We start from the raw sequence: 27,487 nt of genomic DNA on the forward strand, positions 1-27,487 counted from the left end.
TGCCTCATGCTTCATCCCTCCTTATCATTGGCTCCAGATTAGCACATGCGCAATAGACCAGGAAACTTCCAAAAGAGGGTGGAATGGGGGTGAACGATGAGGAAATAATCTCTCCCCGGCATAGCCCGGGGGCCATCTGGTTGTCAGCAGCGCCTGCGCGGGAGCTGACCTCCCTCCGGGTGGAGGATGCGCGCGCAGCGCTTTCGGCCATCCGGAAGTTTGCGTAGGACGGCTAAGGTAAGTCCTACTCTTTGGGAAGGGTAGGAGAATTTGGCCGCAGTTGTCTGGCTCCCTATCCCGGTCACGGAGTCCAGAGGTGAGGGGAAGGTGAGGCGGAGCAGGGGGAGGTCTCCCGATCCACTGACCGCAGTCCAGTAGTGGTGCCTATGCCGTCTGCACCATCCTTTGTGGAAGACAGAGTCCCCGGGGGCAGGGGTCTGGATGAAAGAAACTTCTGGTGGCCGGGATAACTGCCCTGCCCTTGCGACCCCTGAAAGCCACTTGTTGACTCTTGGTGGTCGTGACTACGACCGAGGTGGGCGGAGCTAGTGAGGAGTTTGACAGGTGCCCCTTCTTGGCACTACGTCATCCCTGGTTTCTTTTGAGGGCGGGGCCTAGGCGAATCCCGGTTATCTCGACACCTGTCCCTCCTGCGGGGAGGTGGAATCCAGCCTTTAGCTCTTCTGCTGTGCTGTGGCTGAGAACATGCCAGGACGGAAGCAATTCTTTTTTTTTTTTTTTAAGATTTTATTTATTTGACACAGAGATGATCACAAGTAGGCAGAGAGGCAGGCAGAGAGAGGGGGAAGCAGGCTCCCTGCTGAGCAGAGAGCCCCATGCAGGGCTTGATCCCAGAACCCTGAGATCATGACCTGAGCCGAAGGCAGAGGCTTAACCCACGGAGCTACCCAGGTGCCCCGATGGACGTAATTCTTAACACAGAGATGTTCAGTAAATATTGTTGAATAAATAAAATAAATGGGTGAATGAATGATAAAGACCCCTGAGTGTTGGAGCCTTGGGTTTAAGTCCTAGCCATGTGATCTTCAACTGGTGACTTCACTTGGAAACTCCCTTCTTCCATCCATATTTCTTGAGCGTTTTCTATAGCACTAAATTCATCTGACCTATTAAACTCTTGCTCATTTGTTTATTTATGTCCCCTTCTGCCACTAGAATGTGAGCTTTCTCCAGTCAGGAGTCTGTTTGTTGCCTTTGCTGCTGTATCCCAGTGGTCAGCACATATCAGGAGTTCAAGTGAATGATTACTGAATGAATGAATGAACTTAGCACATGCTGGCTATGTTGCCAATGATCAATAAAAACTAACCATTATCTTCCACTTTATGTGAAGTGGGCCTGAGTCAACCTCTCCACTTTCATTCACTTACAGGATACTGTTAAGATGGAGTTGCCAGCCCAGTGAATCTGAGGGCCAGACGGTGACCCCTTAAAGGTACCATCCCTTCAGGGACATGCCCCTTAAGGCCTTTTCCCCATCAACACCTGCTACTATTCCATCTCCTCCATGTTGCTGCTCTCAGACTTCACTCCCAGGAGGAAGGTTATCATGGGCATGGCAGGGTCACTGAGTTAGACTTTTGCCCCGCCCTAGAGGCCATCTTTAACCAAGGCACTTGGCACGGGGGAAAATTCCACGTAAAGCAAAGCCACTTAAAAATGCCATGGATTTTCATTTTTTTTAATTTTTATATTTTTTAGAGAGAGCTTTAGCAGGGGTGGGGGCAGAGGGGGCAGGAGAAGCAGACTCCCCACTGAGCAGGGAGCCTGTTCCAGGATTCAGTCCCAGGACCCCTTGATCATGACCTGAGCCGAAGGCAGCTGCTTCACCAACTGAGCCACCCAGGCATGCCCGTATTTTCATATTTCTCATTTCATAAGTAACCTAGTAAAGTTCTAGTATGCTAGTCTGTTGAGGCTAGACTATGCTGCAGTAGCAGCAGCCCCCAAATCTCGGTGGCTTAACCCAAATACAATTTTCTCACTAAAAACAAAGTCTGGAACAGCTCCTTAGGGTAGCCACCCTCTAGGCAATCTTGATCTTGTGGCTCTGATGTCAACACCAAGGCTTCAGGTTTGTTGTGGCCTAAAAGGAGAAAGGGGAAGTGGAGGTGACTTCTCCAGCTTAACAAAAATACTCACCAGTATTTGTACCTTCGAGAAGGTAGAGATGTCCTTTTAAATGTCATGATTGAGGACAACAAATTATCAAGTGACACAACCAGTCAGAATTACAGGTTTCGTGGAGGCTAAAGGATACTTGGTAACAGTCTTTGGTGTCTGGTGTCGTATACCACTTGTTTGTGTGAAATGAAGGAAGGGCAACTCTTTCCTACAGGAAAAAAATGGTTTCTGCTTTTCTGCAGACCAACAGGAAGAGGAACCCTTGTCCCCTCTTGCTGAGATTTCTTTCGTTCACTGTCTGGATGGCATAGGGTTTTCAAGGGCAAGCACTAGAATTCCATAAGTCAGCACCAAGAGGAAGTGGGGAGGCCTGCGAGGCTCAGGACTTATGGACAGAGAAGGGGAAAAATGGAAACATTAACAACTGAAATATAAGTTGGACACAGGGCGTGATACAGTAGTAACATCCACTACCATAAAAAGCTTTCCGTAGGCCAGGCCCTGTTCTCAGCAGGGCTGTGGGACTCAATCTTAGGACCTGAGATCATGACCTGAGTGGAAACTAAGAGTCAGACATGTAACAGACCAAGCCCCCTAGGCACCCCATTCTCACACCTTGATATTAGACTTTTAGCCTCAAAAATTCTGAGAAAATTAATTCCTGTCCTTGAAACCACCCAGGGAGTGGTGTTTAGGGAGGGTAGCCCAAGCAAATGAATACTCCTGCCCTGTCCTCCTTTGTAGTGGGCTCTATGTGTGATTTTGGTCTTGATTTTGACAAGTTTTAGGGAATATTCCAGAGACAGGCAAGGCCTGGAGGACAGTGCTATGAAATCCAGTGTCTCACTAAGTACATCAGGATGAGACCCACTACATAGCTCTAACCAACACTAAAGCCCTGGTGGCTTCATGTGGCATAAGTTTATTTGCTGATCCTGAGATTCCAATGTGGACCAGGCCACCCTCCTCCATTCTGCAGCTATACCCCCCGGAGCATGCCACCCCCAGAGGTCTCCAAGCTGCGGGCTGGTGGACGGAGAAGGAACTCCAGCTTTTCACAGCCTCAGCGTGGAAGTGACTTCCACTCACATGCCATTGGCCAGAACTAGTCACGTGGCCCCAATCTGCTCGGGGTGGGGGTTTTGTGTCCGAGAAGTGTAGGGGAGCATGTGGGTGATTGGCCAGCTTTCACCTTCTCTCCCACCCCTGTCGTGGGTTCCAAGAAATGAACATCACAGATGATGGCAGAAAACCCTCCGTGCTCCCACTCCTGGAGCAGAGCTCCTACATGACGTCCGTTGACTCAGAGGCATGATCATGTTGCATTTTTCTGCTTTTCACCACCACCACCCCCCCATCCACCACCCCCACCACCCCCACCCAGGCCACAAGGGAGAGAGGAGTGGCTGGAGGCTGGAGGCGGGAGGCTGGAGGCTGAATCCAGCGGCCAGGAATTCATTTCCAAAGTGGCCACTTCCTAAGACAGTCTGCTCCAACAGGATAACTTTCCTCCCTTTTCCAGTCTGGTAACCACAGGAAGCGCAGGTGACGACTCACTGGTGGTGCGTTTGGTTTTTGCCTTCAGCTTCCTGTTCCCTCCCTCCACTTCTTGTTTTCTAGCATGTTCACCTTCTGTCCAGACTGTGGCAAAAGTATTGAAGCCTCATTCAAATTCTGCCCCTACTGTGGAAAACCTTTGTCCTTAGCAGAGCATGAAGGGTCCCAGACCTTTGTCAGACCGCGTACATCATCCTTCCGAGGTAAGAACCAGGCCTTCAAGGGATGATGCGTGTGTGCGTGCATTTAGGGAGGGAGGACAGTCACCTTTGCAGCCTGTCTGATGCTGCATTGATCCCAGAGCTGCCTGGCCCAGAGCTGACTCAGGCTCAGTCTACACTCAGTTTCTTGGCATCTGATTGGCCCCGTTAAAGTTGACAACTCACACATTTCTGTCTCCAGTTTGAACTCCTCCCCTGAAATCCAAATTCATATGTGTATGTATTCGCCCGCTGCACCTGTTGTGTGTCCACACATGCCCAGGGCTGAGCTCCTGATGTGACTCTCACCCACCCATCTGTCCCTTCTGTAGACTTTGCATCACGGTATACCTGGCAACCGTGTAATCGGTTTCCCAGACCAGACCCTGCAGTCACCATCCTTCAGTCCTCTTTCTCTCCCATCCCGCGACTTCAGCTCTCCAGCAAATCTTGGCCATTCTCCCTTCAAAATCGTTGCCCACTTCTGCCACCTCCTGAGCCACCACCCTGCCCCGTCCGTCCCCTACCTCTCAGTGCCCTACCTCTCTGGACCTGGCAGAGTTGGGTGCTGAGAAATCTCACAAATTGATGGACTGAATGAGTGAAATATCAGCAGTAGGTCCTGGCCAGTGGCAAGCCCAAACATATCCTGCCTTGAGAAATCAAAGCGAGCGAGCTTGTCTGAAGGCCACAGAAGGAAGTCGGCATCATTTTATCATTTGAGATTGCATTTGGCTGCAAGTAACAGAAAAATACTTCCTTAAGAGTTTTTTTCTGTGTGTGTTTTTTTTAATGAATGGGTTTACTTTTCATATTAAAAAAGTCTTCAGGGACCAGTCCAGTGGAGGAATGGGGTCCCCTGATGCCATAGGGACCCAGGCTCTCCCCGTCTTTCTGTTCAGACATTCTGAACAGAAGGGTTTCCCCCATGCTTATTGCCTTGAGTTTTGAAGATGGCTTCTCATCTCCGGTGTCGTGTCTGCATTCCAGACAGTTGCTGACAGTATTTACCTTCACCTGAGTTCAGAGTCTGAGGGTTTGGTTTTGCTTCTGGTTTTTTGTTTTTTAAGATTTATTTATTTCAGAAAGTGTGAGAGAGAGAGAGAGAGAGAGAGAGTGCACAAGCATGAGCAAGAGGGGCAGAGGGAGAGAGAATCTCAAGCAGACTCTGTTCTGAGCACAGAGCCCGACTTGGGGCTCGATCTCACAACCCTGAGATCATGACCTGAGCCGAAGCCAAGAGTCAGATGCTTAACCAGTGGTGCCCCCAGAGCCTGAGTTTTAACCACGGCCTTCTCTAATGCCAACCTAGGACTCGGTTCATTATTCATTCACCTGGACCGCCTTCTGTGTACCTAGGTGCTGTCTGTCCCAGACAGGTAGTAACACACACAATACGTACCAGGTGTCTGGTTTCTCAGAGCTTTTGAAAGTCAGTAAGGCAAACAGACATTGAATAAGCAACTACCAGGAGAGCATATAATAATGGAAGGGAAATGGATGGATCATGGAACCCACTGAAAAGAATTTTGTTTCTGGGGGGGGGGTGTCTGGAAAAGCCTCACTTTTGGGTCACATTTGAGCCCAAACCAAGGGGTGATAAAAATTAGCTAAGTGAAGAGTGGGGTTGAGTTGAGGGAGTCATGAAAGTTCCACACACTGGGGCACGGTAAAGGGAAAGGCCATGTGGTGGGGGGGAGCCATGCATGTAGGAAAAATAAAGGCGGACATCTTGACTGGGGGTAGATAGGCAGGGCTCTGTAGACCCTGGGTAAGGAGCTTAGTAATCACTGATGTAGTCGGGAGCTGTGGCGGGTTTCTACCAAGTGAGAGATACAATATGATTTGCATTTTGAAAAGATCTCTGTGGAAAGTGGGGGCGCCTGAGTGGCTCAGTCAGTTAAGTGTCTGACGCTTGATTTTGGCTCAGGTCACAATCACAGAGTCTTGAGATGGAGCCCTGTGTCAGGCTCCATACTGCATGAGAAGCCTGCTTAAGATTCTATTCTCTCTCCCTCTGCCCCTCCTCCCACTCGTACTCATGCTTTCTCTTTCAAAAAAAAAAAAAAAGAAGAAGAAGAAGAGGGGTGCCTGGGTGGCTCAGTGGGTTAAGGCCTCTGCCTTCAGCTCAGGTCATGATCCCAGAGTCCTGGGATCAAGCCCCACGTTGGGCTCTCTGCTCAACAGGGAGCCTGCTTCCCTTCCTCTCTCTCTGCCTGCCTCTCTGCCTACTTGTGATCTCTCTCTCTCTCTCTGTGTCAAATAAATAAATAAAATCTTAAAAAAAAAAAAAGACATGGGGCGTCTGGGTGGCTCAGTGGATTAAAGCGTCTGCCTTCGGCTCAGGTCATGATCTCAGGGGTCCTGGAATCGAGCCCCGCATCAGGCTCTCTGCTCAGCAGGGAGCCTGCTTTCTCCTCTCTCTCTCTGCCTGCCTCTCTGCTTACTTGTAACCTCTGTCTGTTAAATAAATAAATAAAATCTTTAAAAAAAAAAAAAAAAGACAGATCTTAGAGGAGCGCCTAGGTGGCTCTGTCAGTTAAGGATCTGACTCTTGATTTTGGCTCAGGTCATGATCTTGGGATCATGAGACTGAGCCCGGATGAGGCTCTGTGCTGGGTGTGGAGCCTGCTTAAGATTCTCTCCCACTGCCTCTGCCTTAGAGAATTCTCTTAGGACCAGGAGCTCCCAGTCAATCAAAAGATACCAGGAAAGACACCTGGGTAGCCCATTTGACTGGACATCTGCCTTCAGCTCAGGTCACGATTCCAAGGTCCTAGGATCGAGCCCCACACCAGGCTCTCAGTTCAGTGGGGAATCTTCTTCTCCCTCTCCCTCTGCTGCTTGTGCTCTCTTGCTTGCTCTCCTGCTCTCTTTCAAATGAATAAATAAAATCTTTAAAATAAAAGACACCAGTAAGGTTTATGTCAGGACAAACAACAAACTATAAAATCACACCCATGATGACCAGAGACCTCAGAATTAACAGATGAGAATATGTCCGAAACACACTTAACATAGTTAAAGAAATAAAAGAAGAAATTCAAAATATGGTGAAGAAGCAGAAGTTAGTTAGAATTGTAAAGGAACCAAAACAATTTGAAAAGGAACCAAACATCATCATGGTGACCAGAAACTTGCTGGATGATTTAACTGTTGACCAGACACAGCTGAAGGGAGAATTAGCAAATTGGAAGATAGATTCAAAGAAATTGCCTAGAAGAAAGCAGAATGACAAAACAATAGAAGACACACAAGAGATGCCAAGACCCAAGGAGGAAAAGCAAATAACTAAAATGAAGGGAAGTTTGCTTAGATATTTAGGTGACAAGAGAACCAATACTTGGCTCTGGGGGTCCAAAGGAAGAGAGTAGTCGAATGTGCCCTCAGAGTTCCTGGTTTAGGGGTTCCTAGAAGAGGCTTTGTAATCCCAGTTTGTGTCTGGTCTCCCTTTCAATAGGCTCAAGGAGACAAAGCAACTCCAGTCCTGAGATCCCTTGTAAGAAAGTGAAATGGTCCAGCTCTGTCACCTCCCCCTCATCATCCCTCTGCTTAGATGGTGACAGTTCTGGGTCTGAAGATACTGTGAGATCCAAAGGTAAGAGTTGGGGTCAATCCCGCTTGACTCGATGGGGAAAAGGTGGATTGTTGGACAGAGTTCCAGGCTTCATTCCCCTGCTCGGGCATCCTCTACCCTGCCTGGAGCCCTCATCCTTTCTGCCTCACTTGCTGGACTGACAGTCCTGTGTGGGCAGGGACCAGGTAGATTCATCTGCATAAGCCTGGTGCCCGCCAGCAAGTGTGGGAGTCTTGAGGACCCTGTGCTCATCTCCCTCCCAGGTGGCCCTTGGATCTAAAGTCTCAGCCCTCGGTGCCTTGCTTCCATCCCCTGTTATCCTCCAGACCCCTCTGCCCCTTGCCATTCTATGCCTTGGGTGGATGGTGGGTGGGAGGAATGCATTAGACAATATCCTTTCTTGTGTCCACATCTCTCTCCTGACCATGCCATCCCATTCTCTTGCCAGACTGGGAGCCCCTCAAGGACAGGGTCTCGGTCTAACAAATTTCTGAAGCTTCTTTATACTCAGCACAAGGCCAGGGTCTGGTTTGGGATGTTTCTGGTTGAGTATCTGGAATGTCTTTTTTCTCCTTCATAAAATTCTGCTCATCCAACAAGACCCAACTCAAATGTCCCCTCCTCCAGAAAGCCTCTCTTGACTTCTCAAGGCACCAAAAATCTCTTTCTCATATTCCTCTCTATGGCCCTGTTTCAGACTCAGTTCTGACCAACTATGTCCAGATCAGCCTCCCGCACCAAATTAGGGGCTCCCAAGGGACAGGGCCCAGGTCTGAGTCCTGTCTGGATCTCCAGCTTTATCCCACGAGGCTCTGACTCATGAAAGGTCCCGGGAAGCATCTGTTGAATGAGCAAATGAATAAATGAGCAGAGTGGCAAGCATTGTCCTATTACCCATCTAACTGCATTCTCCCATGTGCTGCTTTTTCTTTAATCTGAGCATCATTCTGCAGGGTCCTGGAGCAGACCCCCAACCCCCAAAAGCAGCCCACAGGCAACCAAGCGAAGCCCGCAGGTGACGAAGAGAAGCCCACAGACACTGAAGCGGAGCCGAGTGACAACCTCACTTGAGGCTCTGCCCACAGGGGCAGTGGTGACAGACAAGAGTGGGCGGCACTGGAAGCTGGGACCCCTGCAAACCAGGGATGACCAGGGCATTCTCTATGAAGGTACAGTGTCCACAGGCCGGCAGGCCCTGGGCTGGGCTGAACCGGGGTGTCTTCAAACCAGGGCAAGGGGAATGGAACCCCTTTCTGGGAATGGAAATCGAAGCCATCTCCCAGCTGCAGACCTGCCTCTGGACAACTTTCTCTTAGACTTGGGCCTACAGAACTCCCCACCCATGGGGGCTGGGCAGATTGAGTAAATGTGTACAGGAGTCCAAGAGTGAGCAGTTGGTAATGATGGAGACTGTGGCCATCTGGAAAGCATGTGCTCTGTGTAAAGAGACACGCCTCACCTCTACCTCCGTCGCGGGGGAGTACAGGCCCAGGGCGGCTGAATGATAGGGATCACAGCAAATGTTCTATCTATCCTGCAGTGGTGGCAGGGAGCACCCCCCAAAAAATGTAGTTTGGTGATGGAGGATATGCATGACTACTTGCTTGCATAATTGAGGTTTCTGGGAAATGCAGGTCTGCACCTCCCTGAGAAGAGGAAGGAAAGGCACCTGGTTTGGGGTTTTGTTCGGTTGAGGGGTGCGGCTGGAGTGAGGGTTCCTGCCCTGGGGCCAAGGCCTCCGTGATTTGCATCTCCCATGGCAGCAAAGGAGGGAGCCCCCTGTCCTCAGGCTTGCTTATCAGCTTGCCCAGATGTGGGGTCGGAGAGGAAGAGGCAGGACCCGGCTTAGACACTGGCATTGTCAAAGTTTAAAAAAATGGAGTCAGATACCTTGTGACAATGAAGAGAAAAAGAACTGTGCTGAGAGTGTTAGTATTAACCAACCTGATGTTTATCGAGTGCTTATTCAAGGCCACACTGTGTTCTAAGCACTCTGTGGGAGGTTTGGTCATTTTTTCAATTGAGATAAAAGCCACGTAACATGAAATTGATGATTTTAAAGTCTGCAGTTCAGTGGGGTATAGTCCATTCACGGTGCTGTGCAGCCATCACCTGTATCTCGTTCCAGAACATTTCTACTAGCCGTAAAGGAAACCCCATGCCAAAGCACTCGCTTCCCCCCTACCTCACACTTTCCAGCCTCAGTCATCCGCTAATCTGCTCTCTGTCTCATTGGGTTTCTCTGTTGTGGACGTTCCAGATTTTTCATCTGTCTTCTTCCCCCAAGTGTGATGTTCTCAAGGTCGGTCCACATCATAGTGTGTGTCGGAACTTCATTCTGTCTTGTAGCTGAACAATACTCTCTTGGTGTGTGTATTTCATGTCAGTTTCTCCATTTACCCTTGGCTGGTGGACAAGTGGATTGTTTCCGCTTTGGGCTGTGATGACTCCCCTTGTCCTGAGCATCTGGGTACACATTTCCATGGGGCCGAATGTTTGCTTTGTACTTCCTAACTCACCACAGGTGCCAGCACTGTCACTGTCCCCATGTCCTAGAGGAGGGACGTGAATCCCAGAGATGTCAATAACCAGCCAGAGATCTGGCTCCAGAGATCTTCCAAGTTTGCAGGAAAAGCCAGAAATCTGGATTTTGATGGGAAGTCTTCTATTTGGAAGTGCCAGCTGGGCGTGGGCCACTGTCGGGGTGGGGAACAGGGCTGGTGAGGGCTGTGGAGTGCGTTTGCACTGTTTGGGGCTGTGTTACCCACCAGCCACATCGCCTTTCTCCTCTGCGAGCTTGTACCAGTCAAGAAATGGTGCAATTTTTTTAAAAGATTTTATTTATTTATTTGACAGACAGAGATCACAAGTAGGCAGAGAGGCAGGCAGAGAGAGAGGAGGAAGCAGGCTCCCCGCTGAGCAGAGAGCCCGATGCGGGGCTCCATCCCAGGACACGGGGATCATGACCTGAGCCAAAGGGAGAGGCTTAACCCACTGAGCCACCCAAGTGCCCCAAAATGGTGCAATTTTATGTCCTGTAGTTAAAGCCAATAACAATTAAACAACAGCCAGAATTGAGATTCTTTTTTTAAATGGCTGATGACACTCTTGGCCCACTCTGTCCCCCGTCCTTGGTTCATCCCACCACTCAGCTCATCTCACTTCCTTACTCAAGCAGCCCCGTGAGGGGGTGTTCTCTTCCTCATCAGCTCCTGGGTTATGACATCATCCTCCCTGTCTCCCCAGAACAATCCGGGAGAACCAGTAGATGCCAATAGAAAAACCACTGGACGCCAGTAGCACCCAGCCCCTCCCCCTACCGTGATAACCAAAGCTATCTCCAGACACTGCCGGCTCCCTACGGGGGAAATTGAGACCCACTGTGTCAGGCCATCCCAGACACATCAGTTTAATAGTCACATGGAAGCGCTGTGATTTTATTTTATTTTTTAAGGTTTTTTTTTATTTATTAGAGAGAGCACACGCATGAGTGGGGAAGGAACAGAGGGAGAGGGGGAGAGGGAATTTCAGGCTCACTCCCGCATGGAGCCCGAAGTAGGGCTCAACTCCACAACCCTGAGATCATGACCTGAGCCGAAACCAAGAGTCAGACACTCCACCACCTGAGCCTCCCAGGCACCCCAACACTGTGATTTTATTAAGCACCTTTCAGATGGCCCACAACAGAGAGGTTGGGGCAGAGATGGGCATGCCAGGCTCAGGCGGGGCATAAGCAAAGACTCAGAGGTTAGAAACCCAGGAACAGGAGCAGGAAGCATCAGGATGCTGGTGTTCCTGGCAGTAAGAGTAGGGGTGCGGGGTGCCCAGAGTCTCCAGCAAGCCCTCCCCTTGCTGGGAGGTGGGACGGTGCAGCCAGACCTTGTGGGCTATCCTCCTGTCTCTGCTGGCAGCTAGTTGTCTAACCTCGTTCGGGTTCAAGTGATGTCCTGACCTCGTGCCTCAGTTTCCTCACCTGCAGAATGAGATAAGAGTAGTAGTGACCTCAAAAGGTCATTGTTGGGAAAGCTGCACAGGTGGACCAATGCAGAGGAAAGCAACAAGCACAGTGCAAGTGCTTCCTGTCACTGTGCTGCTCATGATGGATCTCAGAGCAGCTTTCTTGCTCCAGGTTCAATATCACCAGTCTTCTGGTAGTCGGGGGCCTCCGCCTTCTCACTTGCTATGCCCTTGTCAGCCTTGGGAGCACATAGGGACTTTCCATGTATCAGGTCTGCATCAGACAGGGGTCTCCCTAGGTCCCAGAGTCTGGAGCCCTGGGTTGATAGCCAGGCTTTACAGGAGTGGTGTTGGCCAAGTGCATTACTCCTCCTGGGCCTCTGTTGGCCCCCCTCTATAATGCGAATGGCCCAGCTGGCTCCCCAGGCTATTAGAGGAGTGGAAGAGAGAAGCCCTTCATAATCCGCAGAGAAGTGCAAGAGATGTATGTAAGTTGCCAGCTCTTCCTGCCTGCTTCTGAGTGCCGGGCATGTACCTGTCACCTGCCCATGTGGGAACTCTGGGAGCCTGGTTAGTATGCGTGAGAGGTGCCACAGTCCGCTCCAGACACCCGCTGACAATCATCCCAAGCCCCCTTCCCGCAGCTGGGACGGACCCCTCTGCACCCTGAGATCTCAGCCCTTCACACATTTCCCTCTTACAGGACCCACTCAGGTCACCTTTGGCCCTGAATTTGCAAACCCTGGGCTCCCACCCTGCTCCAGCTGGAGCTTCTCGAGAGCGAGGGTGACCTCTGGGTAACTGTCACCTCCCTGTCCCTCCGCTCAGCATCTTAGACAACACAAACCTGGATGGTGAAGGGGTAGGAGCTGGTGTGTTGGGGGTCCCTAGGACCACCCCGCCAGGCTCACTTGTTCACAAAGAGGACCCATCCACAAGCCTCAGTACATAGCTGTTCTTGTCCCTGAATTCATTACAGCAAAAGGACACAGAGCACAGGCAATGGGGAGAAAGTCCGGGGGGGACCAGCATCGGCCTCCGAGAGTCCTCTCCCTGTGGAGTCACACAGGTTGCACAAGGAAGTGTGACAACATGTGTGAAATGTCATCTACCAGGGACGATCCTGAAAGACACAGCACCCAGGGGTTTTACTGGAAACTCGTTACATAGGTGCACTCTGCCTGGAATGTACCAAATTCTAGACTCTTACAAGGAAAGCATGTATTCAGCATGATAGTTTGGGCACAGAGCCCCCCTCTTATTGTTAGAGAATGCTGGAACCCTCCTCAAACCCAGTTCCCAGACACCAGTCAGGGGTCACCCTTGCAAGCAAGCCTTTTCAAGGAGAGCAGGCAGACCTTCTCATCAATAACCCTCTTTGTGTAGCTGAATATTAACTAAGAAAAAAAAAAGAGCCTGTTTGAAAATAGGAAGGAAGGGGTCTTGAAAGCCAAGAGTGTACTTGACCCCCAGGAACCAGAGAAGCAGAAGTGCTGCTCGTTCCCAGGAAGCTTGAGGACCGTGACTCGCCTTCCCTCTAGATGATAACCTGGTTCATTTTGTCCACCCACAGCTGAGGCTCTCTCCACCCTCGCCTGCAAGTCAAGTCAGAAGCAGACGTTCTCGCTTAAACTTGTGAGTGTCCCCGGGGTGCAGAGCAAAGAGGGGAGGGCCTGTGGCTTGGGCACCAATGACCTCAGGGCCCCTCAGAATGCTGGCACAGGCAGAAGAGTTCGGTCTTGGCCTGCGGGCGGCCATGGGACCTCAGACCAGGCACATCTCCCTCCAGCCTCGTGTTCTTTATCACAAGGGACTCGGAAACTGCCGTGAGGTCTGCCCCGCACCCCAGTTCTGGCGCGGGGCAGTCTGGGCAGGTGCCTTCTTCCCTCCTGGGGCTGAGTTTCCTCATCTGGGTGAGGGAGCCACTAATACCCACACTGTGTGACCCACCTGCCTGTCTTAGAGCGTGTATTTCTTGAGCGCCGCTATATATCCCTGTGCTGGGTGTTGGGGCCCATCAGACAAGCAATGAGATGGGGTCCCTTCACTGAGGAGTCCATGAAATCACACACAACCTTAGCACATGGGAAACATGCACTTGAGGGGGGCCCAGAGGGAAAGCCAACCAAGAACATGAGAGCAGCCAGGCAGGCGAGTGGCGTCCCTCCCAGAGAGGAAGAGCCTATAACAGTATATCATCCTGGTTAGCAGCCTCATCATTACCCCTGAGAGCTGCACTTATAGGTGACTTTCATTTTCTTACCTTCGTTTGTGCAGATTTTCTCACCCCTAAAACACCGGGGCAGCCAGTCCTGGTGCCCCCCCCACCGCCCACCCTGTGGCCCTAGATGGAGGCTGTGTGAGTGGACTCCAGAGCCAGGCTAACATATGAGTAATGGCACCTGCTTGCTGAGAGCCTGTTTCTAAAATAATAATAATAATAATAATTTTTTTAAAAAGAGAGTTAAAGAGAGAGGGCCTGTTCTGTGCCCAACCCAGGGCTAAGAGTCTCACGAGCAGGCCTGGTAGATAGTTCCTTTGTTCCCCCCATTTAACAGATGAGGAAATGGGGACTTGATCACTTGCCCAGGGGCACCCAGCATACAAGTTGCTTTGTCCACTTCTGTATCTTCAATGCCAGTAGAATACTCAGCACATAATAGGTGTTTTGTACAAAGAAGGAATGAATGGCAGTGCTGAGATTTGAACCTAGCTCTCTTTAACCCGTGCTCTTAAGAGGCCAGCTATACCAGTCGTGTATAACCTCCATTTCATGGGCTGAGATGGCTGCCCCAGCTCCTGCTATCTCCGCTGCATTCCAGCCACCTGGAACAGAAGAGGAAAGGGAGAGCCTGCCCAGCTCTTTGAGGGCATAACCTGAAAGTCACTCCCATCTCATCTGCTTACATCTCTATAGGCTAGAAGTTGGTCACAGGGTCATTCCTTGTTGCAAGGGAGGCTGGGAAATGTAGTTTTTTTAAAAGATTTTATTTATTTATTTGACAGAGAGAGAGATCACAAGTAGGCAGAGAGGCAGGCAGAGAGAGAGGAAGGGAAGCAGGCCCCCTGCTGAGCAGAGAGCCCGATGCGGGACTCGATCCCAGGACCCTGAGATCATGACCTGAGCTGAAGGCAGCGGCTTAACCCACTGAGCCACCCAGGCGCCCTAGGAAATGTAGTTTTTTTTGTTTTGTTTTGTTTTAAAGATTTTATTTATTTATTTGACAGACAGAGATCACAAGTAGGCAGAGAGGCAGGGAGAGAGAGAGAGGAAGGGAAGCAGGCTCCCTACTGAGCAGAGAGCCCGATGCGGGACTCGATCCCAGGACCCTGGGATCATGACCTGAGCTGAAGGCAGAGGCTTTAACCCACTGAGCCACCCAGGCGCCCCGGAAATGTAGTTTTTAACTGAAGGTCACAGGCCTAGGGAAACCTGTGGATCCTATCATAAAAGAAGAGGAATCTGGGCAATGTGAAGTCACGTGTTCACATGCAGCACCCTGAGGAATTTAGTTCTGATGTGGGGGTCGTGGTGGTGGTTGCTGGCATTAACCTGGGATGATGCATGGCCAGTGACAACCTTGTCTAAGAGCTTCTGCCATGACAGCCTTCTCCCCCGCCATTCCTGACTAGGATGCCAAGGATGGGCGCTTGTTCAACGAGCAGAACTTCTTCCAGCGGGCCGCCAAGCCTCTGCAAGGTATCTTGCCCGGAGATGGGCGAAGGGGAGAGAGTTAGGGCTTCCCCAGCTTGGTCAGAACAGCAGCTTCCCCCTGAAGGGGTGGGAAGGGCGGGGATGACATTACATGCCCAGATGTGCCCAGTCATCTGTCAGGCCTCAGAGGACAGACAGCATGGGCCGAGGTCAGCTGTACCAGCTCTGAGCCAAGTGTTCAATTTTCAGGACCGCAAGGCAGTTACTAAATAGTCATTATTTAAAATTAATTACATCATCTTACAATCAAATACATTATGTTAAGAACAGTAATGAATATTCAGATCCTCAAAACTCATCACTTCCTAATCGTTTTTCTAGGTACATAGTGGGTAGCGGGCCGCCCGGAACACATTGCTCACGTCCATTGTACCTGCTTGGTGAAAATGCCATATGAATGGCGTGTGGCGTCTCTTCCAGCTCCACATTCCATGATCTCAGACCCATGGCCTGAAATGGGCTGTGGTTGGAAGCATTGACACCACAAAAAATTGGCAAACATGACCAGTCAGGGCTATCTTTCCCTGGACAGCCAGTCATTAAACTTTTACCAGCACGCTACTGGCTCTATACCATCCAGCCGAGATCCCGGGAGATGGGCAGACCACTGGTTGATGCCATGACACTTGAGACATTTCCTGATCTTACCAGTGACACATGTGAATTCAAAGGTCACTCTGTTGTCCTTGTCCCTTCCACGCCGGATCTGTATATGCATTCAGCTGGGCTCACCCTGTCCCCTGCAGATGTAGGTTACAGTCAGAGGTCAGCAATGAGCACTCTTTCACCACCCCATTGTCACCTGCCCATAGAGGTGACATCTCTGACCAGGAGCCTGGCAGTCTGGGCTGGGCTCAGGCACTCTTTGCTTCTGCCCTGAGAAGGGACCGTGGGCCCCAAGACCATGGGGCCTCTGACCTCTCGCCCCTCTCCCACAGTGAACAAGTGGAAGAAGCTGAACTCGACCCCCCTCCTGGCCATCCCCACCTGCGTCGGTTTTGGGATTCACCAGGACAGGTACAGGTGAGTCACTTCACCTGCCAGCCACCTTGCTGGTCCCTTTCTTTCTCTCCATGTCATGTGCCCGGGCCCCTGGAGCCGGTCCGTGGCTTCCTTCTCCCCATATTTGAGCCAGGCTGATCCCCTAACAATCAGGAACCCTTGCTCTTGCCCGGGACTGGGACCTTATAGCCACCCAGCCAGAGTCCAGCCTCTGTTCTGCGTGCCCCACCCCGCCCTGTCCTCTCTCCCTCTTCCTGGGATACTTCCAGGTTCCTGGTGTTTCCCATGCTGGGGAGGAGCCTTCAGTCGGTCCTGGATGACAACCCGAAGCACGTCTTGTCGATGAAGTCTGTGTTCCAGATGGCCTGCCGGCTGGTAGGTACCTTGCAGCTGCTGGCTCCTGTCCAGGGGATGGGGACCTGGGTCCTAGATTATCTGTTGGCTTGTTCAGTGACACATTCAGCCTGTGCGTCCCTCTGTTGGCCACTGGGGGCTAGCACTTGACCAGAACAGATGAACACTGGGCCATTAGAACCAGAGAGATAAGCATTCCCATGTGGGAGTTGGAGGAAGGGGACCCAGCCTCAAAATGAGGGACTCCACTGGGCTTCCTGGTGGAGATTGGTTATAAGCCACGAGTGGGAAATGGCAAGGTGGTGGGTGGAGTGGGAGTGGAGGAGATACACGGAGAGAATATTCCAGGCCAAGGATACAGCTTAGGCAAAGGTGTGTATGGGAGAGGGAACACAAGGCATTTGTTCACTGATTTAGTCCCTCATCCATCCATCCTTTTGTTAAATAGTTATCAGGTCACAGCTGGGTGTCAGACACTGTCCCAGGGGCCGGGAGTAACAGCGGTATAGTTTTTATGTCTAGTGGGGGAGAATGATATTAAACAGTTTCACAAGCTGTGAAAGTTCTCTGAACAGAAATGTCCCTGTGTTGGGACGCCTGGGTGGCTCAGTTGGTTAAGCAGCTGCCTTCAGCTCAGGTCATGATCCCAGCGTCCTGGGATCAAGTCCCACATCGGGCTTCTTGCTCAGCGGGAGCCTGCTTCTCCGTCTGCCTCTGCCTGCCACTCTGTCTGCCTGTGCTCACTCTGACAAATAAATAAAATCTTTAAAAAAAAATGTCCCTGTGTTGTGATGGACGATATAAAGACCCAATTTAAATTCCTGGAGAGCTGGGAGTGGCCAAGGAGTGACCTGTTAGGTGTGTCCTGAAGGTCTCTGTGCTGATATGTCTGGGGAGAGAGGGTAAGGTAGGGATGGCATGGAGAGGTCAATGGTGACCAATCACACAGAACACCAAGCTGAGGACTCTGTCATAAGGGCACTGGGGAGCCATGGGAGGATTGGGAGCAGAGGAAAGGCAGGATCATCTCTGGGTACAGAAAGACCCTGGGGGCACATGGTCATGGACAGGAGGGTGTGATAAGGAGGCCAGGTGAGGTTGGCATGAGAGGACAAGCCTGAGGAGATGGGCTGTAGGGACAGAGAGTTTGTAGAACAAGAACCTAGTGCAGATAAGCCTTGGGGTCAAGGTGGGCTTCGGGATATATTCAGGATGTAACTAACACCCAGGTAGTTCAGTGTATGAGTCTAGATCTCAGCGAAGAAATCAGAGCTAGGGATAAGAAATACAGATTGCTTAACTAAACATATTTCTGCTCTTTGGGAGAAATGAGAAGTCTTTGGTGTAAGTGGCTGTTGAGTTTTGCTTTTTTAGTTTTGGCGGGGGGAGGGCAATAAGAAACCAACATCTTCCCCTCCTGAGTTCACAGTCAACAGAGGAATAGCCAGAAGAGGTAGATGGAAAATGGATAATACCTTTAATGCTGATTTTTCCAAAGCCTAGTTAGAAGACATGCTTAGGTATGTCATCGGGAACGGGCTTCCTAATGCTTCACTGAGAATCAGGTTTAAACGCGCTTCCCCCTGCCAGTCACAAGTAGTGCCTCCAGGCCCCAGGCCCATCTGTGGATTCCTTCACTGGGCTTTGCCTCAGAGCTTCTTTCCATTCGTCATCATGGAGATGCTTGCTTTCTTCCCCCAGCTGGATGCCCTGGAGTTCCTCCATGAGAATGAGTACGTCCATGGAAATGTGACAGCTAAGAACATCTTTGTGAATCCAGAGGATCTGAGCCAGGTAATAGCCAGGTCCCCTCCACCCCAGGGGCTCTCTGGGCCCAGGATCTCATCTGCCACAAAACCTCCATGTATCTCACAATGCTTACCACAGACAAAGGATTGCTATCCATCATATGCAAAGGGCTCCTTTGAATAAATAATATTTAAACGACTTAGTAGAAAATGGACAAAGGTTAGGAAAAGCAGTTCACAGAATAAGAAACCCACAGGTTAGCTAACTATGTAAAAAGATGCTCAGCCTTCCTAAATAATGTCTGTAATCATAGAAATTGAAAAATTAAAACTTCCTGTTTTAGGGGTGGATAAAACTTAAAAGAATGAAGAATTGCTGATAAGGATATAAGGAAACAGAAATTCTTTATATGCTGTTGGAAGTGTGAATTGGCCAACCTTTCTAGAAGGCCATTTGGATACAGCAGTCAAAATTTTAAGTGCATATGGGTTTTTTTTGATCCAACAGTTCATCTTTTAGGAATGTGTCCTATCCATATATTCACAGGACTGTGCAAAGATATATGTACAAAATGTTTCTGACAGCATTGATTGTAGTAGTCAAGTGAGAAAACTTTAAATATACATTCCTGGTGGAGTACTGATTAGATAACATTTTTAAATAAATTCTAATTACTTTTAGAGTTGCAAATGACAGAAACCCAATTTAACATGGCTTTAGAAAAATGTATAAGGGGGTGTTACAAATTATTTGTACATTGAGTGGAAAAATCCAGAACTTCATTAACTTCAGGCATGGCTAAACTTGGTCTATCTGGCTCCAAATTTTAATGCCTGGAACCACTATTAAAGTGCAAGGGTGGGACACCTAGGTGGCACAGTGAGTTAAGTGTCAGACTCTTGGTTTTGGTTCAGGTCATGATCTCAGGGTCATCAGCTAAACAAGGAGTCTTCTTAAGTTTCGCTCTCCCTCTGCCCCTCCCCACTCTCTCCCTCCCTACTCAATCCATCAATTTTTTTTTTAAATAAAATAGGGGCACCTGGGTGGCTCAGTCACTTAAGTGTCTGCCTTCAGCTCAGAGTCCTGGAATCAAGCCCCACTTTGGGCTCCCTGCTCAGTGTGGAGCCTGCTTCTCCCTCTCCCACTGCTGCTCCCACTGCTTGTGCTCTCTCTCTCTCTCTCTCTCTCTGTCAAATAAATAAATAAAATCTTTTCAAAAAAAAAAAAGAAATGACTATTAGTGGTTACTTCTGAGTGGTGGGTTGGGGATTAGAGGTGGTTGGTTTGGGTTCTTTTCACTTCATGCTCTTCTGTACTGTTTGGCATTCAGTTGTTTCAAATTGCACCCATGTTTGAACTCTCTGACTCTAGAATCCAAGCTCCTAACCTCCAAACTATATGGCTTCTCCCCATGTCCACACAGGTGACACTGGCAGGCTACGGCTTCACCTTCCGCTATGCCCCCGGTGGCAAACACGTGGCCTACGTGGAAGGCAGCAGGAGCCCACATGAGGGGGATCTTGAGTTCATGAGCCTTGACCTGCACAAGGGATGTGGTAAGAGTCCAGAGAAGGGATTCAGGACCATGGAGATATGCTTCTCATACAAGGATAGCTGTAGGTTTTCTTTTTTTTTTTTTAAGATTTTATTTATTTATTTGAGAGAGAGAGAGTAAAAGAGTGCACGAGAGCAGTGTGAGGGGCTGAGGGAGAAGCAAACTCCCCACTGAGCAGGGAGCCTGATGCGGGGCTTGAACAGGGACTCTGGGATCATAACCTGACCCGAAGGCAGACACTTAACCAACTGAGCTACCCAGGCACCCCGGCTCTAGGTTTTCATGGCCACAGACAGCAGGTGGCCAGACGCAGGAATCACACTAAGGGAGCTAGAATAAGGATTCAGAACCATGGGCAGCCTGTGTTAGTGAGTTGTAGGGCAGCACCAAGGACAGCAAGTGGCTGAACACTAGGCAGTTCCAGGGGTCAGATTCAAAATCTGGTTTAGACTGGGAATGTAAAAGTTGTCCAAGAGTCATTCAGGAGAGGTTGTCAAGGAGGCATGGATACTAGCTATCCATATCTGGAGCACAGGAGTAAGTCTGGATGGAGACCCACATATCAGCAGTATCTCAGGAGTTGTCAGCTGAAGCCCTGGGAGAGGAATGAGATTATCCAAGGCAAGTACACACAGTAAGTAAGAAGAGAATACTTTGAGGAGAAAACTCCTTGAGGAGTTTTCAGCCTCTCCTTCCCAAATCCCTTGATGTTGTATACATCCACAGGTCTACCTGTGTCCTCCCATCAGACTCCCCACCCCCCAGGAAAGGAATGGTGCCTGTGCCTCCAGCATTGAGTGACAGAAGGTCTGGCACAGTCAACTCCCAGTGCTTGTTTAATGCTTACACACATTGTTGTCTAAATTATGTTATTTAGGAAGCATAAAAAAAAATCCCACAGGATCCATTACCTTCCTCCATTGAGGCTGAGTTCAGTGCCCATCCTTCTGGGCTCCCTCATGCCCTTTTCTGCCACCACCCTAGCTCAGGTAATCCCACACCATACTGTGTCTCCATTAGACTGTCAAGGGTTGGAAGCCAACCAAACTCTTGCCTGGGATTTAAGAACGTGGGATGGGTCCTGGTGCACAGAGCTCTGAGGACCTATTGAATGGATGAGTGCGTGAATAAAAGACAAGTAGACAAGGGAGTAAGCTAGCAAAAGCAGGAATGTAGGGACAGTTGAGAGAGCGAATGAGAGTAACTGAAAGACTCGTGAGGGCACAAGAGCAGGTAAATGAGAAAGTGAATGAACAGATGAGAGCCTGTGTGCTTGGGTGGTTGAGTGCACTGAGTCAGAGAAAGAGAGTGGAGGTGTCAGTACGTGGAGCATTCGGACTGAGCTGCCTCCTCTTGCCCTGCCTCCCCAGGGCCATCCCGCCGCAGTGACCTCCAGACCCTGGGCTACTGTTTGCTGAAATGGCTCTACGGGATCCTGCCATGGACAGACTGCCTTTCCAACATCGAGGATATCATGAAGCTGAAACAGAAGTGAGTCTGGGGGTCAGCAGAACGCAGCACTGGCCCAGCACCCCAGAAGTTGGGGCAGAAGCTCAGAACCCAGCAGGGAACAAAAAGGAGGGGGGGGCAGCATCCAGCAGAACCAAGGCCTCGGGCATATCCAATAGCATCCATTGCAGTGGACAAGAGCATGGGCTCCAGAGTCACGCTGCCTGGGGTCAGACCCCATCACTGCAGTGTGTTGGGTGGGCAGCTTAATAACTTCCACAAGCCTTATGTTCCCCCTGGGATGAGATCTTCTTAGCACCTACCTCAGGACTTGTGGAAGGATTCAGGGGAGTCAGGTACGCAGCAATCAGCACAGAGTCTGACCTGTAGAAAATACTCACAGTGCACAGGACACCATGATTCATCCGTTCCTTCACAGACAAGTGGGAAGCCTAAGCAGTTAGGCCTGGGCTCTGCTTCAGCATGCGACAATACCGGCCACCCATGTCCACACTTCCTCTCCCTGCCGTTGGCTTATAAAACTACCAGATCCTGCTAGCTCTGGTTTAGACATTCAGTACCAGGGATAGCGGAAGAGTAGCTGGATGGGGAGATGTTCAGCACCAAAGACAGCAGGAGAATATGCAGGTGCGGAGAAATAGTCAGCACCAAGTACAGTGGTCAGCAGGGCTGGGTGGGAAGGGCACGCAGGCACTTTGGTCTTCAGCACCAAGGACAGTGGACTGCTGGATAAGGGGAAACCCTGCGGGTCCAGAGGTTGGCATCCAGAATCTAGTATAGCCTTGGCGGGGCTGCTGAGATTTGCCCAGGAGTCATCTAGGAGGGCCCATCTAGGAGATGTTTGGCCATCTATGTCTGAAGTGCAGGAATGTCTAGAAACTCAGACCTCATTGCTAGCTCAGGAGTTGTCAGCAAATGACCTGGGAAAGAATGGGATTATCCAAGGAAAGTGTGCCTGGTGGGAGGAGGGAAAACTCCAGAGAAGGACATCGAGTCCTTTGTGCTTCTCAGTTCTCTGTGTGCCGTGTCGCTAGTTCATGCTGAGCCTCTCTCTTGTTCTGTTGTTTCCCTTTTATAACCCCCCACCATCTTCTCTCAACCACGGACACACACTCAAACATACTTAATATATGTTCTACTGATACTTGTGTTTAAGTGTATCTGTATCCTTAACTCGCCTGGTGGGGGCAGCACTATGTGTGTTTGACCTGCTTAAATACTATTCTGCTCCAAATCTCACTTATTTCTGTCATTTTTCACTCAGCACCTTATTCTTCAACTTTAACTGCATTGTCACACGTGCATCGAGTTTACTGCTTCTGACTCCTGCTTTCCAATGACTACAGACATGTCTGTGACCTTGAACAATCTATGATCGGTGTGTTTAATTTGCATAAATGATACTGCGCTCTAAATGTCATTCTGTTCCTTGCTTCCTTTCACTTAGTGCCGTATTTTCTAACTTTAGCTACATTGCTAGTTCACTGCCTCCAAATACTGCTCTTGAATTTGTTTGTTTGGATGTGTCTGGATCCTTGAAAAAGCCATGATATTGCTGTTGGGTGGGTATGGGATTGGCATGAACTGTCGCATGCCCTGAATCTACTCGTCCTTCAGATTTCTGCTCACTGACTCCGCAGTGCATCAGTTTTCCTCCTGTGGTGCTCAGTCAGAGGAAGGGATCTGCCCCGCTCCACACTGTCCTGCTCTTAATGACCCGTGGGAGGACAGCTTGTCTGTGCCAGACACTGCGCTCTGTGTCATCCTCAGAACAACTCTGAGATAAATGCTCTTATGACTGAGGCACAGAATTGCTTAGGGAATCAGCTCAGGTCACACAGCTACTGAGGAGAGGTTCTTAGACTCAGACCCAGGCCATTTGACTCTGGAGAAGGCTCTTTCAACATGAAGCTGTGTGGGAGGCTTATCAGAGATGGATTGGTGGCTTGGATGCAGCCTTCCTTCACTCAACAGATACTTATTGAGCATTTATTATGCACCACACCATGGTCTAGTCCCTGGATATACAGGAATAACTGAGACAAACATCCCTGCCCTTCAGGAACTCCTATACTAGTGGAGGTGAAAGACAGTAAAGAGATGAAGAGTGAAACACAGACCATGTCATAGGCCAGACTAGTTGGGACCAATGGGCCAGAGCCCTGGGTACCCACCAGGCCGACTGTCAGGGTGCAGGCACACACCACTCCTTTTGGTTTAATGGCCCGGGCAAGTCTCATGGCAGTGGTGACAGGTGAGTCGCCTCCAGAAGGACAGTGAGGTGAGGAGGATATCTCACTTTGGTGCTGATATGCCCTTGACCTCTCCAGAAAAAGAGAGCAACAGAGAGAGAGAGAGATAGAGAGAGAGAAGTCCTGGGCTCCCAGGCTTCCACAGGCAATGTCTGCCCCAGAAGCCAGCCTCAGAACCCACCAGAAGCCCATTGCCCTATTTTTGTCAGAATTTATTTTTGTACTTCCTTTCTAGTTTTCCAGTAGCTCTCCATTTTTAAACCAAGCCAGGTGAAAACAAGTCACAGAATTGGTAACAGCAGCAGTAGGAGCGTTGGGCTCAACTGCTAAAGTTCTCAGTGTTCCCAGAGCCTGTAAACTGCCCCTTACACACTTCTGTCACATTAAGGACAAAGCTGAGCTGCTCTTACAAGGAGATCCCAAAACACAGTGGCTCAGACGAGGTAGATGTTTACTCGTCTCTCTGGAGGAGAGCCTTGGCCTCTCCAATGTGCATCTGTCCTCCTGTGGGGCTGGCTCTGCGGGCACCATCTCTCATTGCTTTTGAGAGACAGAACTGGCAATGACATGCGTCTCTTGGCCACATGGCCACCCCAAAGCCACACTTCCAGCCTGCGGCTGCTGACCCTGGAGGTTCTGCCCTTAAAGGGGAGAAGTGACCGCCACCTTCAGCCAAATTTCTGTGTGGGTAGGGACCGCATCTGCTCACCCCTCACTGTGTAGCTCCCGCCACAGCACTTGGCATGCAGCAGGTGCTCATGAAATAGTTGCAGGGGCGCCTGGGTGGCTCAGTGGGTTAAGCCTCTGCCTTCGGCTCAGGTCATGATCCCAGGGTCCTGGGATCGAGCCCCACATCGGGCTCTCTGCTCTGTAGGGGGCCTGCTTCCTCCTCTCTCTCTGCCTGCCTCTCTGCCTACTTGTGATCTCTGTCAGATAAATAAAGAAAAAATCTTTAAAAAAAAAAAAAAAGAAATAGTTGCAGAACGAATGAACAAGGAAAGCATGCGTGAGCCTTCCTTCACAGGCCCAGTCTTCAGTGTGGACACACAGGTCAGGCAGATGCGGCCCTGGCCTTGGGGAGTTCCCAGGCTGGGAGGAGACGCCTAGGCAGGAAGCAGGCGCTGCCCATGAGGGTGGAGGCAGCCCCAGGAACATCACAGGAGCAGATGGGAGGCAGGTTAGCTGGCTTCAGGCCACTGGGTGCCTTGACCCAAGAGATGCCTGACCCGGTGTCAGAGCAGAGGGCTTTCCCAGATGGACAAGAGAGGCAAGATTTCTACACAGATAAGACAGCACATGAATGAACTACTCATTCATCCAGAACCTGTTTCCAGAGGGCATTTATGTGCCAGTCCCTGTGCTGGGAAATGCTGGAGACCCAGATGTGAATCAGCAGAGGGCACCACTTGTCATGGGTGAAATCACCCACTGAGGCTCCACTGGGTTGAATCCCCTTTCCACTACTTCCTCTGACTCTTATGAACAGCCCTATACCACTTTGCACAACTCTGCCACCTTCTGCTTCACCAGAGATCATCAGTGAGTGCTTCCCTAAGAGGCTCCACACTCACCAGGTTAGTGCAGCGTAAATAAGATATGTCCTAGTAATAACTTTAACATAGATGACTGGAGTGTGAGTAACAGTTCATTCCCTGAGCCCCAGACCCCAACCACAACCACAGAGGGTTGTGTTTCGGACATCAAGGCACTTCACAAGGGGATGGGGATGGTGGTGATGGGTGCATCATAGACTACGCACCAAGCCTGGGTCCCAAGACCTGAAGCAGTAACACAAAGGTCCACGAGGGGGCGATGTTGCCACATGCACATTTTCTGGAACTCAACTTCTCTGGGGTGTCTTCCTGGTGTGCATGGCCTTTTTCCATGTATTCAACATTAATTCATTTTTTGATACAGTCTAATTCATAATGGAATGAATGAATAAAAGAATTAGGAGAGGCATTTTGATTCTTCAAGGCTTTCTAGTGTGTAAATCCCCTCTGGGAAAGCCCAGGTGCCGGTGGGAGTTGGTCCCTGCTCTTAAGGCTGCAGGCTGGGCAGGGAGATCCCACCGACACCAACAGCCAGTGGTAGGGTTGCTGTGCAATCTATGGCATGTGAGGGGCACAGCTCTTTGGTGCCATCCCTCAGCAGTTCACCACACATATCCTGAGGCTGCCGGGAGAGATGAGAGTCAGACCTGCCTGATCCTTCCTGTGTGTTTGACAGTTGCCTCAGGGCATCTGTGGACTCTGCACACAGTGCCCAGGCACTCAGGAAGGATCTGCCAAGGCCAAGTGGGTGCTTAGGGAACCAGAAGGGGCTTGGTGTGGCCTGAGCATGAGATCAGAAGAGGAAGTCAGAGAGACAAGGCCAGAGGGGCTGGCAGCCCTGCATGCTAGGGCACTGGGGAGTCCCCTGAGGGCTGTGAGCAGGAGGGGGCAAAGTCAGTTCTAGGCATAGAAACATAGAAACTAAAAAAAAAAAAAGAAACATAGAAACTAGGCCAGAAAGCTGGGGAAGAGGCTGAGGTCCCAGAAGAGAGGATGAGGCCTGAACTGGAGAGAGAGGGGATGAGTCAGAGAGGGTTGGGGAGTAGGAGGGTGGAGCTTGGAGACTTCTGGGCTGGGGTTGGGGGAGACAAGGACAGCAGCCAGCACTATGCAAATAGAGGGGAGCCAGGCCTGTGATTCAGGCCAGAGAGGATACAGTGGGCTGGGACTGCGAGGGTGGAACAAAGGAAGTTGGATGAATTTCTGGTTTTCTCAAGTGGGCCAAAAGAGAGAGAGAGAGAGTGTTTGTGTGTGTACACAAATACATGTGTGCATTTATAAAGAGGAAGATAGTCCTCATAATTCAGAGGTTCCTTATTTGTGAATTTGCCTGTTCACCAAAAGGTATTTGGGACCACAGAATCCATACTCACAGTACTTTCCAGATCATTCTCAGACACACACAGAGGAGAGAAATTTTTGAGTTGTCTGATGCGCACAGTCCCAGGTGAGATCAAAAAAGGCGAGGTTATGCCTTCTCGCTTTGAATCTCACACTATAAACAAGGCTCCTTTAAGTGGTCCATTAAATGCCACATTTTCCAGATATTTTGTGCTTTTTCCTGGTGATCTCACCATTTAAAATGGTCCCATGCTTGATGCTGAAGAGCTGTCAAGGTTCCCTAAGGTGTAAGAACACTGGGATGAGCCTTACAGGGAAAATACGTGTGTTAGGTTTTGGTCCTGCTGCCTGTGAGTTCAGTGTGGCTAGATCAACAGTATAGTAAGCAAGGTATCTTTAAACACATAAGATAAAGTTAAGTAGAGAGCATGGAGGTCACGATGAAAACATTGTAACCAGAACCTCACAGGAGCCAGAGACTGTGTTTCCCCTAAAAGCACTCACTGATGGGGTGTTGGTGGGCCCTGCTACCCAGCATAACTCCCACAGATCACAGGGGTCTGCATACCCCTGCTAGACATTCTGCTTTGAAAGTTTGTTCTCCCTTCCCTAAAAGACCTCTTGCATACACCTCTGTCCTGTCAGGTTTCTTGAAAACCCGGAGACCCTCGTGGGACAGTGCAGTCGCTGGATCTGTCCCTCAGGTATGTCCTGAGGTAGGGGCTGTGGTGGGGACAGGTGACTTGTGTCCAACCCAGTGTTACCTCTCCAAATCACATATGCATCTATGCCCATTCTCATAAAACCAGAATCTTCCCTGAAGAATACAGAGGCATCTCTGAATATGCTTCTGTGCACACAAGGCATATATGCAACCACACACACAATGTTGTATTTCCCTAGAAAATTTCTCTGAGAGAGCGGTACAGACTGGGTTCTGCCAGGTGATTCTTCTCCTGGCCCCACAGGGCAGGGGAACGCATGCCGATGCCACCATCTGGCAGCTCGACCGGGGCCGGCTTGTTCAGCGCTCCTCTCTCCTGTCTGGCAATTGGAGGTG

At 50.1% G+C, this 27,487-nt stretch overlaps 1 protein-coding gene across 3 annotated transcripts in view; it reads left to right on the top strand.

The window, feature by feature from the left end:
• Position 1: 1 nt before the first annotated feature.
• The window catches only part of VRK3 (VRK serine/threonine kinase 3), a 31,741-nt gene continuing 4,255 nt past the window's right edge, over positions 2-27,487 (top strand). The window contains exons 1-13 of one of the 3 annotated variants that reach the window (XM_044256820.1): positions 15-237; positions 1,394-1,456; positions 3,766-3,905; positions 7,363-7,500; positions 8,433-8,648; positions 13,010-13,071; positions 15,070-15,136; positions 16,090-16,174; positions 16,423-16,528; positions 18,209-18,301; positions 19,680-19,812; positions 21,182-21,302; positions 27,073-27,131. In XM_044256820.1, coding sequence (XP_044112755.1) covers positions 3,767-3,905; positions 7,363-7,500; positions 8,433-8,648; positions 13,010-13,071; positions 15,070-15,136; positions 16,090-16,174; positions 16,423-16,528; positions 18,209-18,301; positions 19,680-19,812; positions 21,182-21,302; positions 27,073-27,131 — 1,219 coding nt within the window. In that variant the 5' untranslated portion in view covers positions 15-237; positions 1,394-1,456; position 3,766. The other 2 variants (XM_044256821.1, XM_044256822.1) reach the window with 2 other exon arrangements.

The sequence above is a fragment of the Neovison vison genome, chromosome 7 (genome assembly GCF_020171115.1).
Source record: "Neovison vison isolate M4711 chromosome 7, ASM_NN_V1, whole genome shotgun sequence".
Classification (NCBI taxonomy): domain Eukaryota; kingdom Metazoa; phylum Chordata; class Mammalia; order Carnivora; family Mustelidae; genus Neogale; species Neogale vison.